The 16,977-nt window shown below is 59.2% G+C and overlaps 1 protein-coding gene across 1 annotated transcript in view; it reads right to left on the reverse strand.

The window, feature by feature from the left end:
* Nucleotides 1-4,063: 4,063 nt before the first annotated feature.
* LOC144278174 (receptor-type tyrosine-protein phosphatase V-like) overlaps nucleotides 4,064-16,977 on the reverse strand; it is a 52,123-nt gene continuing 39,209 nt past the window's right edge. The window contains exons 28-39 of the mRNA XM_077839379.1: nucleotides 16,685-16,807; nucleotides 15,625-15,785; nucleotides 14,989-15,124; nucleotides 13,863-13,942; nucleotides 12,515-12,602; nucleotides 11,725-11,815; nucleotides 11,163-11,239; nucleotides 10,867-11,001; nucleotides 9,039-9,161; nucleotides 8,308-8,465; nucleotides 7,593-7,728; nucleotides 4,064-4,176 (exon numbers count right to left, since the gene is read on the reverse strand). Coding sequence (XP_077695505.1) covers nucleotides 4,117-4,176; nucleotides 7,593-7,728; nucleotides 8,308-8,465; nucleotides 9,039-9,161; nucleotides 10,867-11,001; nucleotides 11,163-11,239; nucleotides 11,725-11,815; nucleotides 12,515-12,602; nucleotides 13,863-13,942; nucleotides 14,989-15,124; nucleotides 15,625-15,785; nucleotides 16,685-16,807 — 1,368 coding nt within the window. The 3' untranslated portion in view covers nucleotides 4,064-4,116. The remainder of the gene's footprint in view (nucleotides 4,177-7,592; nucleotides 7,729-8,307; nucleotides 8,466-9,038; nucleotides 9,162-10,866; nucleotides 11,002-11,162; nucleotides 11,240-11,724; nucleotides 11,816-12,514; nucleotides 12,603-13,862; nucleotides 13,943-14,988; nucleotides 15,125-15,624; nucleotides 15,786-16,684; nucleotides 16,808-16,977) is intronic.

The raw sequence follows: 16,977 nt of genomic DNA on the forward strand, positions 1-16,977 counted from the left end.
CCAGGCCAGCTCTGCCATGTACAGCACCGGCCTGGGGCTAAGGGTGAATGGCTGAGTGGGTCCTGGGGCCTGATGCATGCGTTCCGTCACGCGCCAACGGAAGGGATAGCTACGGCTGGGAATGCTGACCAGTTAAAAAGCAGCTATTCTGAAAGCTGTAAAATCCACATGCTTGAAATTTGCTGAGCATCAAGGGGGGCAGTGAGTAGTGAGGTCGCGAGTGACCCACATTTGGGGTCATTTGAGCAAGGGGTTCCCAAGATCCGGCCCCCCTAAAGTCCCGTTTACAAAAGTCACCTGGTTCTTCTCACACACACACAGCCTGGGGCTCAGATGACAGCCCTGATCCTCCTCAAACTGATCTCTGCCACTCAGGCTGATCTGGCCCCCACAGCCCCTTGGTGGAAGCGATATGTCTGGAAGTATTCTGGGTAGACCTCAGGGCCCCAGACTGGGCCTGGCTGAGGAGAGCAAACAGCATCTGTACCGCTGGACAAGGGCTGCCAGGTAGTTTGCCATCCCCGTAACAGGGTGGCTCAAGTTGAGACGCAGTGGCCGTTGAACCTAAGAGTCAGCCACGCCCCATCGTGGCTGGGCTGTGGGCCTGGCACTGCAGGCTCTCCTCAGTGAGTGCCCTCTGCCAACGGCTGCTCCAGCCCCGCTGTGGGCTGCCTCCTCTGGGGACGCCATTAGGTCTCGTTTACTCCCACGGCTTACGGGGTAACCAGGAGTCCAAACAACAGTCCTGCAGCCTCAGGCCACATCTCTGGCCCTACCCCTGCTCTCTGCTTTGCACCACCTTTCCCAGCCGCTGGCAGGGGAACCCAGACCCTCCCCCTTTTCTGGGGTCTAGTCCAAGGATCCAGCCAGCAGGCAAGGTCTGGCTATACAGACCCACCCCTGCTTTCTCCCTGGGCTCCTTCCTGCCACAGCTGGCCTGCAGGCCTTTCCCACTCCACTTCCCAGACCCAGGGTCTACGTGGATTCCCCTCAGACTCCCCTCTTCCATCGGGCCATGGCTGGAATGGAGCTCTGCAATAAATGCAAGCCACCAGTACCAACTTAACCTCAGCTTGAGCTCTTCACTTATCGTCCCCCACTCTCTGCTGCTCAGCTCAGCTCAACCCCCACTCCCCAGGGCTGGTATTTTGAGTCCTACCACTGAAGCTAAGTCCCCTCCTGTAGCCAAGAGCTTGTCCTCCAAGAGCAGGAATTCCCAACCTCCCTGCTCCCCTCCAAGCAGGGCTTTCTCTGTCCTTGTGAGGAAACCTCACTCCTCACCAGATGGACCTGCTAACTGACCTACTGAACATCCCTGCAGGTGAGTGTTTGGGCCCCTGTTAACCCTCTCAGAACCAGCATGGGGTGTAGACCCCATTTTGATCCACGTTCTGTGGAGCCCTGCCCTATGGGAGCTTTCTGAGACAGAGTCTCACGCACATTCATGGTTCTCCATCTGGCAGTGTTGCCCTCATTTAAGAGCTCTTCACAGTGCTCTAAACTCCACACGCAGGCTCTGATTAGGAGTATTATCAAGGAAATTAGCATAAAACAAACAGAGGGAAGGTGAAGATGCCAGTAAGCAGCTGGGATAATGCAATCCTGCCCCATGACTGGTTCCTGGACAATGGGACTGACTGAGATCAAAGGAAAGCAAGTCGCTAGTACATTTGGTCCAGGGGTTCAAGCTACACAACCCCTAACATGAGCTGCTCAGAACATTTTCAGCTTCTGCTGACTTTTGGGTGGGCAGAACTAGGGAATGGGGGGCTGGGAGCAGCGAGGGGTGTTGGAGCAGTGCAGGGATGTGGGGGTTCGGAGGGTGTTGAGTGAGGGCTGGCCCCCTTTGCCGCTTAGGGCTGCACACTGGCAAAACTACTGATGCACCAGTGTGGTCCAAGCTGATGACCCTTCTTAGCGCCAGGGCTCATCCAAACGCTGCATTTTTGAAAGCCCAGTCTGATGGCCAGAGCTTTGACGAAGAACTGGGTTTCCAACAGGGTAGTTCCCCCACGATCCCTTGACGGATAAGGGATTATCCTTTATTTTCAGGATCTCAGAAGCAGAACCATGGTGGAGGGGGAGTTGGGCACCTTCCCCAGCAATGATATACTGAGGGAGGGGGTGCCATCTCTCCCCTCCTCCCTCCCCTACAGATACCCCCATTCTCCACAATTCCACCCCAAGGCTGCTCCACCAGGGCAAGGGAGGGGCGTCCTTCCCTCCCCTGCTCCCCCTCCTTCCCCTTGCTGCCTCCAGCCATGAGGAAGGGCTCTAGGCTCCCCCTTCACCATGATGCTGCTGCTCCTAGGGGAAAGGGGAGGTCAGCGCAGTGCAGGGGAGAGGACATGGGGCAGCGACGGGGTTAACACTCAGCCAGTGGCTGGCTTTGTCATTTGCCAAGGAGCCAGAGGCCGTGGAGGGGACAGCTGGGCTGTGGGATGAGGACGAGCTGAGGATTTAAAAAAATAAATAAATCAGGCGAATTTATTGTCCAAAAACTTCATTTATGCTCTGGCCAGGTTGCCCGATGGTGCCAGCCCCAGACACAGCAAACACAGCTGAGCGTGTGCAGCTCAACGCTGCAACTGGAATCAAGACAAACCCCTCCGTCATTCTTCCTGTCTACTTCTTATGGCACCCCCCCAATATTGGCACCCCGTGCCAGCTCCAGGAGCCAGAGTTAAGGTCCCATTGCAGGGGTGGTATGTTGCTGGCTTCTAGGGCTGTTTTCTTTATTGTTCATGCCCATTGCTTGGTGATCCATTTGTTGAGAGACCCCGCTGTCCCCCTAGGTCCCCAGCCCTGGGTCACAGAGTCCCACATGCCAGTGGGATGAAGAGACAGCTCCTCTGGCGCGAACGCTAGAGGACGTGGCTGATACACATGCTCCCCTGGTAGAGGGTAGCAGTGCGCTGAGGCCGAATTAGTGGACAATGTTTTTCCCCCACATAAACTGGGATCATGCAGCAGGCCTTAGAGACAGGGTTATATGGAGGGTGACTGGCCAGCAAGGGTCTTCTCATTTAATTGCCATTCCTGGTTTTGCTGTCGGGCCTTGGCCCCTGCTCACAGGCCCTGCATAAATGCGGGGGTGACATGACGCTGTCAGGGGGAAGGGAGTCCTGCCCCTGTTCTCCCAGCTAGGAGAGGCGAGAGTCCCATGGGAAGGGTTGTCCCGAGGGTCTGCAGAGGTCTGCTGCTCTCGCGGTTGGGACTCAGTTCTCGGAGCCGAGCTGCCCTTTGGGGATGGTGCACTCCAGTCCAGCTGGCTGGAAGGTCGCAGGCCAGGCCAGGGCGCGCGCTAAAACCGACCCTTGGTTAGAGGACACTGGCTTCTAGGGCTGTTTTCTTTATTGTTCATACCCATTGCTTGCTGATCCATTTATTGAGAGACCCCGCTGTTCCCTTTGGTCCCCAGCCCGGGGTCACAGAGTCTCCAAAAGGCACTAGCAAACCTGGAGTGTCCGCTCGACGCTCTGAGAAGCACTGTGTCGCGCCTAGGCCCTCCACCCCTCCTGCCGGACGGAAATAAACATCGCCCAGCAGCCTATTCTGTAGGACGCGCCGGCTCTGAGCCAGGCGCGGCAGGAAGGGCGCCCCACGTATTCTGTCTTGTACTCAGCGGGGGATGGAGGGCAGTATGGAGGCCGGCAGGATCCCAGAGCAAGTGCTACAGCGACTGGATTCATGGCCCTTCCAGAGTCCCAGGAATCCCGGGCAGCAGGGATGCAGCGTCGCTTCATGCTTTGAATCCTGGACAGGGTCCCGTGCCCTGCACTGGGTACTTGCAGGCTGAGTGGGCTGCAGCACTGCGGGCGGCAGAAGGGCACTCCCTGCGGGAGGCTGGTGCAGATGCTGCATGTGGCAATAGGCTCTCCCACCACGTCCTGGGAGGAGGAGACCAGGAGAGTCCGAGATTCTGAACCGCTCATGCAGGTTAACCCAGCCTTAGCGCCTCATCTGTGCTGGCCTCCAGGGGTGGGGAGCTGACTGGTGCCTCTGCCCCAGGCCGGTCCCCTTCTCTGCGGAGGGAGTTGCAGTCGGGTTTGTGCAAACAGCCCTGCAATGTGCTCTCCTCAGCCTGCCCCCAGCGCCGGGCTCTCTGTGATCTTCCTAGGGCTGCCTCTGGGTGAGGATGTCCCGGATGCACGTGTACAAGAACACGTACTGATCCTGAAGGGAGGCAGGAGCCAGAGAGAGGTAGATTAGAGATCAGATTAGAGCGTAATTTAGGCCGGCGGGGCTTGACCCTGCCTCACCCCATCAGGAGTCACTGCAGTTACCCAGGGAGCCCACTGACTGTCATGACACTGGGCTTCTGCAGTCACCCCATTTCATATAACCAGGTCAGATAAGCTCTGGACTAGGCTCCCAAGGTTAACTACCCTGCGAGTTAGACAGGTTTTGTCGAATACCTGGCTGCCGAGGAAGCCTATTACTTCTTATCCTACCTTCAGTGGACACGGAGAACAAGTCAGGTCCCCCTTCAGTCTTCTTTTCCAAGACTAAATACGCCCAGTGTTTTTAACTTTTCCTCATAGGTCAGGGTTTCTAAACCTTTTAGCATTTGTATTGCTCTCCCCTGGACTCTCTCCACTTTGTCCACATCTTTCCCCAAGTGTGGTGCCCAGAATTGGACACAGTACTCCAGCTGGGGCCTCACCAGTGCTGAGCAGAGAGGGATAATTACCTCCCATGTTTCCCGTATGACACTCCTGTCAATACACCCCGGAATGGTGTATTTTTTGCAACTTCATCACACTGTTGGCTCTTATTAGTTTCCTCTAACCCTAGACCCTTTTCACCAGAACCACCTAGCCAGTTATTGCACCTTTTGGAGTTGTGAGTTTGATTTTTCCTTCCTAAGTGTAGCACTTTGCACTTGTCTTTATTGACTTTCATCTTGTTGATTTCAGACCAATTCTCTAATTTGTCACAGTCGTTTTGAATTCTAATCCTGTCCTCCAAAGAGCTTGCAAGCCCTCCCAGCTGGGTGTCACCTGCAAATGTTATAAACAGACTCTCCACTCCATTATCCAAGTCATTAATGACAATATTGAATAGTACCGGACCCAGGACGGACCCCACTAGATACTCCTTTCCAGCTGGATAGCGAACCATTGATAACCACTCTTTGAGCACAGTCTTTCAATCAGTTCGCACCCATCTTACACCACATTTCTCGAGTTTGCTTATGAGACTGCCATGTGGGACTGTGTCAAAAACCTTAGTAAAATCAAGACCTCACATCTACTGCTTCCCCTCATCCATTAGGTCAGTACTCCCGTCAAAGAAGGAAATTAGGTTGGTTTGTCATGATTTGTTCTTGACAAATCCACGCTGGCTGTTCCTTATAACTCTATTATCCTGTAGGTGCCTACAAACTGATCATTTAATCATTTGTTCCAGTATCTTTCCAGGAACCAGAGTTAGGCTAACTGGTCTATAATTCCCTGCGTCCTCTTTGTTCCCCTTTTCAAAGATGGTAAATTCCATGCCTGAATTACTGGAATACAGGGAATTTCAGAACCCAGCACCATAAGCTGCACTGCGCTGGCCCTGCTGGTGTTTGGATACTCTTCTTGGGAGGAGTCTGTACGAAAAGGTCAGGCCAGTTGTACTGCAGAACAGCAAATGGGTCTGGGTTCCGGTCTAATGACGCGCCTGGGGGAGTAAACACAAGTGATTCAGACGTGGAGAGACCCTTCCCGGGATCTGGGGTGGGGATGTGTAGCAGGAAGTGTCATTCCAGGGAAACTGACTAAAAGGTCGGTAATCACTCAGGCTTCCCTGTTGGTTACTGGCCTCTAGGAGAACTGACCACCCCGGAGTGCGACTGCAACTCGGCCATGGTGGCACCAAAACAGGACCAGCTCTAGGCAACAGCAAAGCAAGCGTGTGCTTGGGGCACAATTCCAGGGGGCATTCTGCCCCCCCCCCTTTTTTTTTTGCTTGGGCAGTTGCGCTCTCGGAGCTTGGGGCGGCAGAAAACCTCGAGCCGGCCCTGCACTAACGTCACGGTTTCACCCAGGGACCCATGTAAAATAAGAGCACCCTAGCCTAGATCCACAGCCACAAGCGAGCGCTCTGCTTCTGCCCCCATGTGTGGTCTGGAGGGCTCAGGTCCTACTGGCCCTTCCCTTGCCCGGCTGAGCAGCAGCTGGGAGGGGCAGGGGGTGTACATAAGAGAACCCCGTGTAACAGCTCTCCTCCAGCTCCCAGGGCCCACGGGGCTTGGATTAATTCGTTAACTGACTGGCTGTTTGCAGGGTGCTTGGCAGCAGGGACGTCACAGAAGGATTTTTATTACCAGTGGGATCGGGAATGTGGGGGAACTCGTCCCTAAAGGCTTCTGAGAAATAAACGAATTAACTTCCAACCCCTGTCCAAAAGCACGTCTGTGGAACCAGAGCTCGGCTCGGGCTGCGGCCAAGCCCAAGCCAGCAGATTCCAGCCTGCGCAGGACGAAATCCTGGGATTGGCACCCTGAGGCTGGTGTCACAGTACCATCTAGTGGTGCGATGCCTCTGCGCTGCTCCCAATGCGGCCTCAACCCAATCTGCCATTGGAATGCGGGCAGAGGTGCCTCTGACGGCCCTCTGGGCTCCTCACCCTGACCTGCGGGCGAGCTGGGTGTCTCCCGCTGGTGCCCCGGCTGCAGGGCGCAGGTCGGGAAGGCTCAGATAAACACTCAGGGTATGGCTGCCCTGCAGCCGGGAGCGAGCGTCCCAGCGCGGCTAGACAGACGCAAGCCTGAACCACCACCCGTGTTAGCTCATGTCTGCCCACCTGGGCTGGGACGCACACTCCCAGCTGCAGGGCAGCCAGACCCTCACTAATGAGCGGGGTGTAAGAACCTATCTATAAGAGAAAGCGGCACAGGATAACCCAAGAGACTTCCAATACCCCAGCGTACCAGGGCCTGTGGTTTTCAGTGCCCAGATCCTGAGGGGGAGGCGGCCGGGGATTTGCCCACATGGGAACAAACTAGGGGTCCATGCCCTGGCTGTCAGGGATGGATGGGAGCGGGGCTAGGATTGTGAGGATTTGATTTTTAGCTCCACCTGGTTGTTTCCTGGGTCTGGGCTGAGTGGAGGCTGCTGGCTTTAACCTTAACATCAAAGGCATTTACTGCTGATCCTCTGAGTTTTTAGGCACCTAACTCCCATTGAAATCAGTGGGAGTTAGGGGCCTAAATGCCACTGAGGATCTGGGCCTGAGAGTCCTTCCCCTGAGCTCCCAGCTGGGCTTGGGGCAGATGGAACGACCCCCCACCGTAAGCTGCTCCCCCCGCCCCCCGAACATCCCCTGGCAGGGCATGGAGAGAGGGGCACAGAGCCCGGGCTAAGAACCAAGCCATGTGTTGGGCTTGGAGCAGGATACCCGTCTCGGTGAGCTCAGTCGGGGCTGAGGCTGGGTGGGGAGAAGCTGCCCGAGGAGAGAGGAGGCTGACAGAGAACTCAGGGGTCCGTGGGTCTTCTCTGAGAAACTCTCCCCTATTGCACCTGGCTCCGGGCCTCTGTTCTGCACCTGGCCGTTGCTTCCCCAGGGCACACCTGGCCCCGACACCCTCCCTCCTCGCCACCTACCGGTGTCGGGGTCATGAGGCAGCAGCTTCTCATCAGCCTGAGGGAGACTCCGTAGATGTCCACACTCCGTTCCGCTTTCATCTGGTGCAGCAGGCAGTCCAGGGCGATCAGCGTCCCCATCTGGTCAATGCCACTACTGAAAGGGGCAGCCGATGGGGGAGAGCCATCAACCCTCCTGCCACCCGCTACGCAACCCAGGGCACAGGCGCAGACGTAGGAGACGGACAAGGCCCGGATGATCATGGAGCCCGTCTCCCAGCAGGGCAGGGCAGGGCACAGACCCTCAGGAGAGAGGGACATTCACAGAGACCATGCCCAGGCAGGGCCGGAAAGCTGGCCTGGCCTCTGAATGAGCACTGAGGCAACCAGGGCATCTGGGCAAGCTGGGGGCTCATGGATGGCTATCTGAGACTGCGCCCTGAACCAGGCTCTCTGGCCAGCCCCTGGCATCTCACATCCCCACGCTCGCTCCCCCGACGGGACCGCATACACTGACTGTCAGCATCTGAGCCGCAATCTGGCCCTGAAGGGACCTCTGGTCCTTACGTCTTCCTGGACACCGGCAGGGGAGAACTGCCAGGTCATTTGGTCAGCTCCAGGCTGCCCCATGACTGGCCCAGCCCTGCAGTTGGCTCTCCCACGGGGATGTTCGTCCAGGGGGTTCTGGCCCCAGGGGACTCACAAGGGCATGGAAGAGGGAGTCACGTGACCAGACCTGCAGTGCAGGAGCAGTGGGCCGGCTCGCTTCCTGTGTGGCATGCACCGTCTAACTGCGGCGAGAAACTCCACCAGAGGTTGGGCATCTGGCTGCTGCTGGCACCCCCACAGAGGGTACAGGAATCGCTGCACCTGCCTCTCCTTCACTTTCTTCTCCTGGCAGGGCAGAGAGAGCTGCTGTGGTTACGGAGGAAGGGGGCATGCGTGGACGACAGGATGGGAGGGTGCTGCGATCAGCACGGACAGGCCTGGACACCAGGGGAGCAGGGAGAGCCCTGCTTCCTAGCCTCTGGCCTGTTAGGTGCCCTGCCACAGTGATGCATTGGGTCCTGTGGTGCCCCGTCACCCGGTCCGTCTATGCTGGGTCAGCAGTGCCTGCGGGGGCAGGGCCCAGCCATCTCCCCAGCAGTGGGGTGCTGCAGTGGTAGCAGACAGAGGGACAGGGGCATAAAAGCAGAGCTGTTCTCCCTAGGTCAGCTCCGCCCCTCACACAGCATCCGGTGGCATCTGTGTGACGAGTTAGCAGGTTCCAGTCAATGTCCCAGGGGTCCGCGACTCCCAGACCACCCCTGCACTGGTTCTCGGGAGAGTCCAGTAAGGCAATGAGCCACCAAAGCTGGAAACGTCTGCAGGCAGTGCCTGTAGGGCAGGGCTGAGGTACATCTGCAGGGAGTGGGGGGAGCTCCCGGGGCTTGAGAAACCAGCTCCCCTGGCCTCAGAGGCACGTACGTGTTTCAGTTTGAGCTGAATGCACCTCCATCCCGAGACGTGCTTCTCCGGGCCCCGCTGGATGGTCAACATCTCTGTGTAGACTGGGCTACCCTCCAGGGGCCAGCATGCCTCACTCAGGACCTGCGCACAACAGCAACAGGTGCATCAAGCTCCCGGTGGCCCCATTTCGGATCAGCCCCCACTCGGCATTGCTCACAGATGCCGGGCCAAGGGCACAGACAGCATCAGGATGACACTGTCCGGCAAAGGGCCATGTGGGTGGCCATCCTCCCGGAAGCCGACAGCCCACCGGTACGTTGGAAACATCGTTGCGGATTGCAGCCACCTTCACCTTAATACAGTGCGGCAGCCCAATGAGACTACAGCTCCCAGCGTGCCATGCTCCACCATAGCCGAGCTATCAGGCTGCATTGCATGCTGAGGGATGTAGTCTCTGGGGGCTGCACCTCCAGCATGAGGAGTGAAGGGTGGCTGTGACCCACTGGGTTTTATGCAAATTCTGCATGTTCTTTGGCCTTCTGGAAAGTTGCCTTTGGGAGCCCAGAGGGAGGGGAGGCAGCTGAGGCCTTGGAGGGGGTGCCCCTTCCTCAGGAGCACAGATTAGTGGAGAGAGATCCATCTTGGACTGCTGTCCCCTGTAAAACCAGAGGTCTCCATCGGGCTGCTGCCCTACTAACTAGCTGGGGTCTACCTCCCAAGGGGGCCACATGGACCATTTACTGCTTCCAGAGTTGGGGCTCATTTTGTTGTCTACCTCAAATGTTACAAAGGGGTGGTGGGGGAAGGGAGCAGACTGTCCCCACAATAGTGCCCACGGTCCCTGTGGTGCCATGGAGCCAGGCATCACCCATGCATGTCAGGGGAGCAGGGTCCTAACCTGGACCACAGCCTGCTCCACCCAGGGAGTTTCCAAGTCTGGCCCAAAGCTTCAGGAAACGGTGGCAGAGGCTGGTGAGACAAACCTGCGTGTGCGACAGTGCAGTGCCATGGAGACCACGCAGAAAATGCAGCACAGCCTGGGGGAGGGAGGTTCAAGGAGCCCCTCCCCTTGCCCCCAGTCAGCACCTACCAGGGCAGTATCACAAGTCACACCTGAGGTGGCTCTAGCCTATTTACCCAGGTGGTCAGCATGGCTCTTCCCCACTGGCAGAGAGCAGAACAACGAGATGCCCATGATGCCAGACTCAGCAGGCCAGTGGGAGGAGCAGTGCCAGGCTCCCACGTGGGCACTCTCCTCCTCCGACCGCATGGCGGTAACAAAGGTGGTAGGAAATTTTCTGTCAAAACTTTTTCAATGGAAAAATGGATTTTTGACCAGCTTTTCTCTGGGCATGCCTGCCCCAGTGGGTACCTCCGCTGGTTTGTTGACAACGGAACACCTGAAACCCAAACTCTTTCCACTTGGAAATGCTGCCATGGTGCCCGGTGGGACTGTAGTTCGGTTGCCTCGTGGCTCTATTGTTATGCATGGGCAAGACTCCCTGATTAGACTACATCTCCCATGATGCACTGCCTCCCCTCTCCAACAGGGGATATTGTGGTGCATCATGGGAGATGTAGTCTGACCAGGGAGCTTGGTCCATGAAGGAAAATGGAGACATGAGGCAGACAAATTACAGTTCCCAAGAGGCACTGTGGCGGCTGCATTTCCAAATTGAAATATTTCAGGGTTTGGCCAAAATTTTTCAGGATTCAAATTTCTGCCAAAAAAATTGAGGTTGTCTGTAGAAAAAAAACCCTCCATTTTTCAACCAGCTGTAGCCATCACCTCATCTAAAGAGACCCCCCCAGCTCTCTTGCTAACCATGCAGCACCTGCGCCTTACCTGGCCCTTCTCCTGGCATGGTAGCAGGGTGACAATGGTGTGGACGCCATGGTCCCACACTAAGCGCCAGAATTCCTCCATGGTTACCTTGTCAGGCCCTTGCACGGCCAGATAGTCCCTGGCTGAACTGCAGCCCTGTGTGAAGAACCAGAGTCTTACTCGCCTGCCCCAGGGGTAGGGATCCTCAGAAGGGGTGAGTTCTGCTCCCCAGGGGATCAGGGTGGGTGGAGGGCCAGGGGGCCAGGCGGGGAGGTGAGGGAGTTCATTTCCCAGGGGATCAGGGTGGGGCAACTCACCGGGAGGAGCCAGGCCTGGCTGAGATCCGAGAAAGGGCCTTGTTCCAGCGGCGAAAATTTCACTCTTGAGCGATCATCTGCCAGACAGGCCAGGCATGAGGGGCTGGGGTGGGGGGTGGGGGGGCAGTTCCGCCTGGCTCAGCTCAGCACACCCAGCCCCACACAAGGAGACCAGCCTTCTGGCTCCAGCCCAAACTCCCTGCCAGCCTGAGCCATAGCTACATAAGGCCTGTCACTCCTGCACTGGGTCTCTCCCTCAGTCCCTCTCCCCTTACTCTCAGCCCGGGGCGCATGCCCTCTGCCTGCACATAACCCCACTCCAGCCCCAGTCCATTCACTTCCATGCACACTTCATCTGTGGCCAGGTCTTGCCTTGGGAACTCTCTGCCACAAGGCTGGGGGGAGGAGATAAGCCTGGAGATGCTAGAGAGGGCCTCATTTCGACAAGCTCCCCTGATCCTGAAGCTGCAAGTCCAACCCTGGTGCTTCCCCCACCCCGACGCCACCCCATGCACACAGCTGGTGCCAGCCCTGGGGATAGGGGCGCGTCAGTGGCACCTACATGGGAGGATGCTGGAGACAGGGCGGCTCTCCTGGATGCCTGAAGATGGTGCTGCAGAGCTGGCTTTGTCCTTTGCAACCTCTAGGAGGATCTGCCACAGGGAACCGGAGGGAGGAAGGGAGTGGGAGAGATCAGGCCCTTTCCAAGCTATGCCCAGCCAGGGCGACGGGGGTGGAGGGAGCGCGCTGGGACTGGGCGGATGGCTGCTGTGGGATGCCCTGCCCCGGAAGACAGCAGGGGGTGAACCCAGTCCACAGGGCACAGCTCCCAGGGCGAGCTTTCATCCGCACCCCAGCTCAGGGAGTCAGCCCCGTGCCTCAGTGTCCCCATTGGGGCTGCTGCCACGCTGCCCGCTAAGTTTGCTTCCCTGGGAGATTTGGTGCAGCAGCCACGGGGGATGCCCGTGGAGTGTAGCACTTCTGCCTGCCCCCTGCCTCCGATTCCCTGTGTGGATCCGCCCCTGGGGAGTCTCAGGGAGGGCTGGTGTCCTGGCCGTGTCTGCTCTGCAGGGGGATCAGGAGGGAAGCAGCGCCGGCCATCCTCCAGCTGGCGGGGTGTCCCAGGCCTGGCAGCGTTGCCATGGCAACGGGTGCCCCCAGCGCCAGCCATCTCCACAACAGTCAGATCTGGCGGGAGCCTGACTGAGCAGGGGCTGCTCGTGGGGGTGCGGGGGGTGCTTGTGCGTCTGGCCCAGCCACTAATGCTCCCGTCACCCCAGCGCGTGTGCGTGCGTGCCTGGGGGAGCTGGCATCTGTGATCCCCAGCAGGGCGCTGCTCCCGGTGCTCCTACCTCATACTCCCGCAGGAAGCCCGCGTTGGACTTGGCCGATTTCTGGGCATGGTGCGGCAGGAAGCTTTTGAGAGGGATCGGGCAGGAGCTGGGAAAACAAGGGGTGGAGGTGGGGGGTTAATAAACCCCCTCATCTCACGAAGAGCCAGGCCACTCGGTCGACAGGGTGAACCCCCTCCCTGGCCTGACCCTGCTAGTTCCATGGGAGCAGCCAGGCACCGGCCAGCTGGAAAGGGCATCCCAAGGCCGGCCAGCTGCCATGAGCCCTGCTGGCCTGCAAGGTGCATCTCTGCTGAGGGTGGGAGACCCAGTAGCGGAGCCCACTGCCTTGGGGGGTGAGCTCCGCGGAGGCTGCCCAGGCAGTGTTAGGCCCCTGCGGTATCAGCGCAGGAATGGTGCTAGGGAGTGCGCGGCTGCAGAGCCGGGTGCGGGGCGCCCCACTGTGGAGGTGTGACAAAGTGGGACTGTTCTTAATGTTTCCTCTGAATAGTGTGGGGGTGCCTCAGTTTCCCCTAGGCAGTTCTTAAGTATCTAGGTGGTGGGGTAAGGGTGTATGATCATTGCAGAGCCCTAGAGGGCAGGTGTATGCAGGGGTCTGGACACAGAGAATGGCCGACACCCTGTTTCCTGGCAACTGATGGCCTGGGCCCTTCCCCCCTGCAATGTGAGAGCTAAAGGGTTGGAGAACAAAGGAATCCGGTGACCTCCTGGCCCAGGAAAGGGACAAAGCCCAGAGGAGTAGGGACTGGAGAGAGATTGAGTTGGGGGCTGGCTGGGGACATGGAGTGAAGTGCAGACGTGGTTGTCTGGCTCACTGCCCCCCAAAATGGACTCAGCTGAGGGGTCCTGTTCTCTGCACCTGCAAACTCTGTTTTAGACCACGTTCCTGTCGTCTAATAAACCTCTGTTTTACTGGCTGGCTGAGAGTCACATCTGACTGTGGAGTTGGGGGGCAGGACCCTCTGGCTTCCCCAGGACCCCGCCTGGGCGGACTCGCTGTGGGAAGCGCACGGAGGGGCAGAGGATGCTGAATGCTCCGAGGTCAGACCCAGGAAGGTGGAAGCTGTGTGAGCTTTGTGTCCTGCAGACAGTCTGCTCACAGAAAGGAGACTTGAGTCCTGACTGGCTATGTAGGGAGCAGTTCCAGAGCACCGCCCAGGGACTCTGTGACAGGGAGGGAAAGGTCCGAGGCCAGACTTTGGCCCTGCCTCGGTGCAGGGAGCAGGCCCGCTTGCTGGGATTTCCGAGTCCCTATTGCTGGGAGCCGAAGCCCAGGCCTGGGTCGGGATCGGAGTCTGAGGCGCTGAACCCGAGCGCCCACACGTCTGGGACGGGCTAGGTGCCTTACATCTCCGTCCCGGACTGGCCCAAGAGCAGCTCCTCCGTGATCTTCTCCAGAATGCAGCTGTGCAGAAAAACATACTGGCCCTGGAAGGCAAGGGCAGGTGGTCAGCACAGAGCGAGCCCACCTGAACCGCGGCACCGCACAGAGCACGGCCTTGTGCAGCGAGTCAGGAGCCCCAGCCAGCCCTGCCGCTGGGTGAGTCAGTCTCCCTCTTTGTCCAGTGGGGCCAGTAACACTGGCCCCATCACCCCATCCTGGCCGGGGGGGAAGCACTAAGCTTTGTGCCCGGCTCTGGGAGCGTCCCGTGTGCCAGTGAGATCATTCGGGTCAAAGAATTCCCAACAAGGGCCCAGCATGGAGTCGAGCAGCAGGATCATGCACGCTGCTCCTGGCCGCCGTTTTCACCATGCTTCGCGGGATCCCCTCCGGGTTACCCAGCGCCCACAGCCAGCCTTTCTGAGCAGGCTCCCGCAGGCCTCATTAGCCCCTGGCAGCTCGTCCCTGGCTTCTGCTGTGGCTGCATGTTCGGGGGTGCTGCGAGGGTCTGGTGGCTGGGGCGAGCCGACCTCCGGGCTGCAACTCACGGGCGCCTTGTGCAGCTTGTCGCGGCCCCGGACGTGCACGGGGCAGCGTGGAGCTGCTCACACCTGGGGTCTGCCGAGTTGTTCTGGGATAGGCTCAGGCCAATCTGATTTTGATTACACACACCCTCCCAGCTACCACCCGGGCCCCCCCAGCTCATCCTGTCCCTGGGTGCTGTTGGCTACGATGCTTCCCCAGACTGATGCTCCGGGCCTGCTCCCACTGAATTCTGGGCCCTGAAGAACCGTGTGTTCTTGCTGGTGGTCTGGCCGGGCCCACAGCTGCTGGGAGACGGCAGGGGAGGGCAGCTCGAACAGGGGCACATCTGAGCCCCGCTCGGGACACAAGTCCGTATGGGGCTGAGTTCAGAGCCGCGCTGGGGCAGGGGGCCGAGGCAGCAACGTCCTGCGGCCGACGGGGGCACGGCTGAGGGATGTCAGGAGCTGGCTGATGTGCAAAGGGGCGGGAGGGCTAGCCGAGCTCTGGGCTCCCTCCCAGGCCCGCTGATTTGGCGGCAGGGCAGAAGGAAGAGGGCCCAGGGCCTCACCAGCGTCTGAATCATCTGGTAGCGGCTCATCCGCATGGTGTAAATGGTATTGAACACGTCCACTGCCTTCTCTTCCTTCAGCTGATGCAGCAGCCTGTCCAAGGCGATGAAGGTGCCGCTGCGGCCCACCCCCGCACTGCAAGAGCACAGACAGCAAGGGGTTAACATGGGCAGGTCTTCCTCCAGCCCTATGATTCCACTGCCCCCCCAGCAGGCAGGCACCAGCCCCAATGAGGGGGGAGGAGATGGCCATCAGCCTGAAGGAGCTGTGGGGTTGTGGGGCCGAGGAGCTGTCCCAAGGTGGGGGGGGATCTGTGGGGGTTGTGGGGCCCAGGAGCGGTCCTGGGGGGGGTTGTGGAGCTGGGGAGATGGCCCCAGAGCTGCACCGGAAGGTGGGGAATCATCTCCATAGTCTCCAGCACTCGCAGAGATAGGGCAGGGGCAGCGTCCCTCACTCACTGTCAGCTGGGAGCTGCCTCTCCAGACCAGACCATTCCCAGGGCTCTCACCGCCCCACGGCTCCAGCCCCCACATACAAGGAGGGGCCCAATTTCCCAGGTCATCTCCCAGCTCAGGGAAAGACACCCCTTCTCCAGCAGCCCCCACCTGGCAGAGCTAAGGCAGGCAGGGCCTCACCTGCAGTGCACCAGCGTTGGCCCAGAACCCTTGGCCGTCTGCATGTGACCTCGTGCCAGGTCCCGGAAGGCCAACAGGGAAGCTGTGGACTCGGGAATGCCGTGGTCGGGCCACGCCGTGTAGTGCAGGTGGGTCACACGTCTCTCCTCCCGTAGGTCCTCCTGTCACAGACGGTGACTAGGCGTTAGTGTGCGGCAAACCCGAGTCTCAGTGGGATATTCATGGGGAACGTTCCCAGACACTTCTGGAGCCCAGGGTCTGTCCACTACAGCTCCCTGAGTTATCTCCAGGGGCCAGAATCAGCTACCACAACTTGGAGAGACTGATGCTGGGGCTGCATCTCTGGGCATCGGAGACCCACAGCCAGCCCTGGGCCCTGGGTCTCCGGGATCCCCAGACGCTCCCCGGCCAGCCCTGGGCATCGGTTACGTCAGCACTGAGCAGTCATGCAAACCCGGCATGGACGAGACACTCACGTCTGAGAGATCAGGTGCCTGACGCTACTGGCCAGAGCCAGGCCCTTGCACTGTTCTGTTCAGGGCCCTGTCCTGCGGCCATCTCCATGGCATGCGATTGCCTGGGCAGGCTGCACCATGTGGCTCTGCCAACACGCTGCCCCGCAGCAAGGCCAGGCCTGGGGAAGCCTCGTGGGCAGCAGCCTGGATACCAGCTGGTGGGGGCATGGAGCTGGCTCATCAGAGCGTGCAGTTAGCATAGTGCTGCCTTTGAGGCGATTGAGCATCTGGAAACAAACAACCCTGGGCGATGCACAGCACCCCCTGATGGGAATGGGGAAGCAGGGCGGGGGTGACGGTGAATGGGAGGGGGATGGCACGCCCGGGAAGCCGTGTGCTGCCCGCCCTGGTAGCTGTGGATTATTGACAATCCTCAAGATGAGTCCCGGTGCGGACCGACCCGTTTCGCTTGTGGCCTCGTTGGAACCCTGCTGGCCAGAGGCGAAAGGGCAGGCCGCCCCCGGGACACCTCCCCCAGCGAGACACCCCCACGGCAGTGCCCTCGGCGGGGGCCTGCGCCAGGCTCCTCTCGGCCGCTCACTCACGTGCCAGAGCTTGAACATGCGCGTGGTCCACTCGTCAGCACTGCTCTGGGAGAGCAGGGCCACGCGGATGTGTCCGTAGGAGACCGGCGACAACTCTGAAGGCCAGTAGTGATCACACAGCACCTGGGGGGAAGGCAGGGCGTGGGGACAGGGAAACCAGCACAGGGAGAGAGACCGGTGCCCACAGAAGACAGCTGCAGCCACTGGAGAGATGGGCCCGGATGAAACTCCCCAGCTCAGCATGCTCCAACGCCAAGCTGAGGCTTTGGGCCACATCTCGTCTCCTGCAGGGG

The sequence above is a fragment of the Eretmochelys imbricata genome, chromosome 21 (assembly GCF_965152235.1).
Source record: "Eretmochelys imbricata isolate rEreImb1 chromosome 21, rEreImb1.hap1, whole genome shotgun sequence".
Lineage (NCBI taxonomy): Eukaryota > Metazoa > Chordata > Testudines > Cheloniidae > Eretmochelys > Eretmochelys imbricata.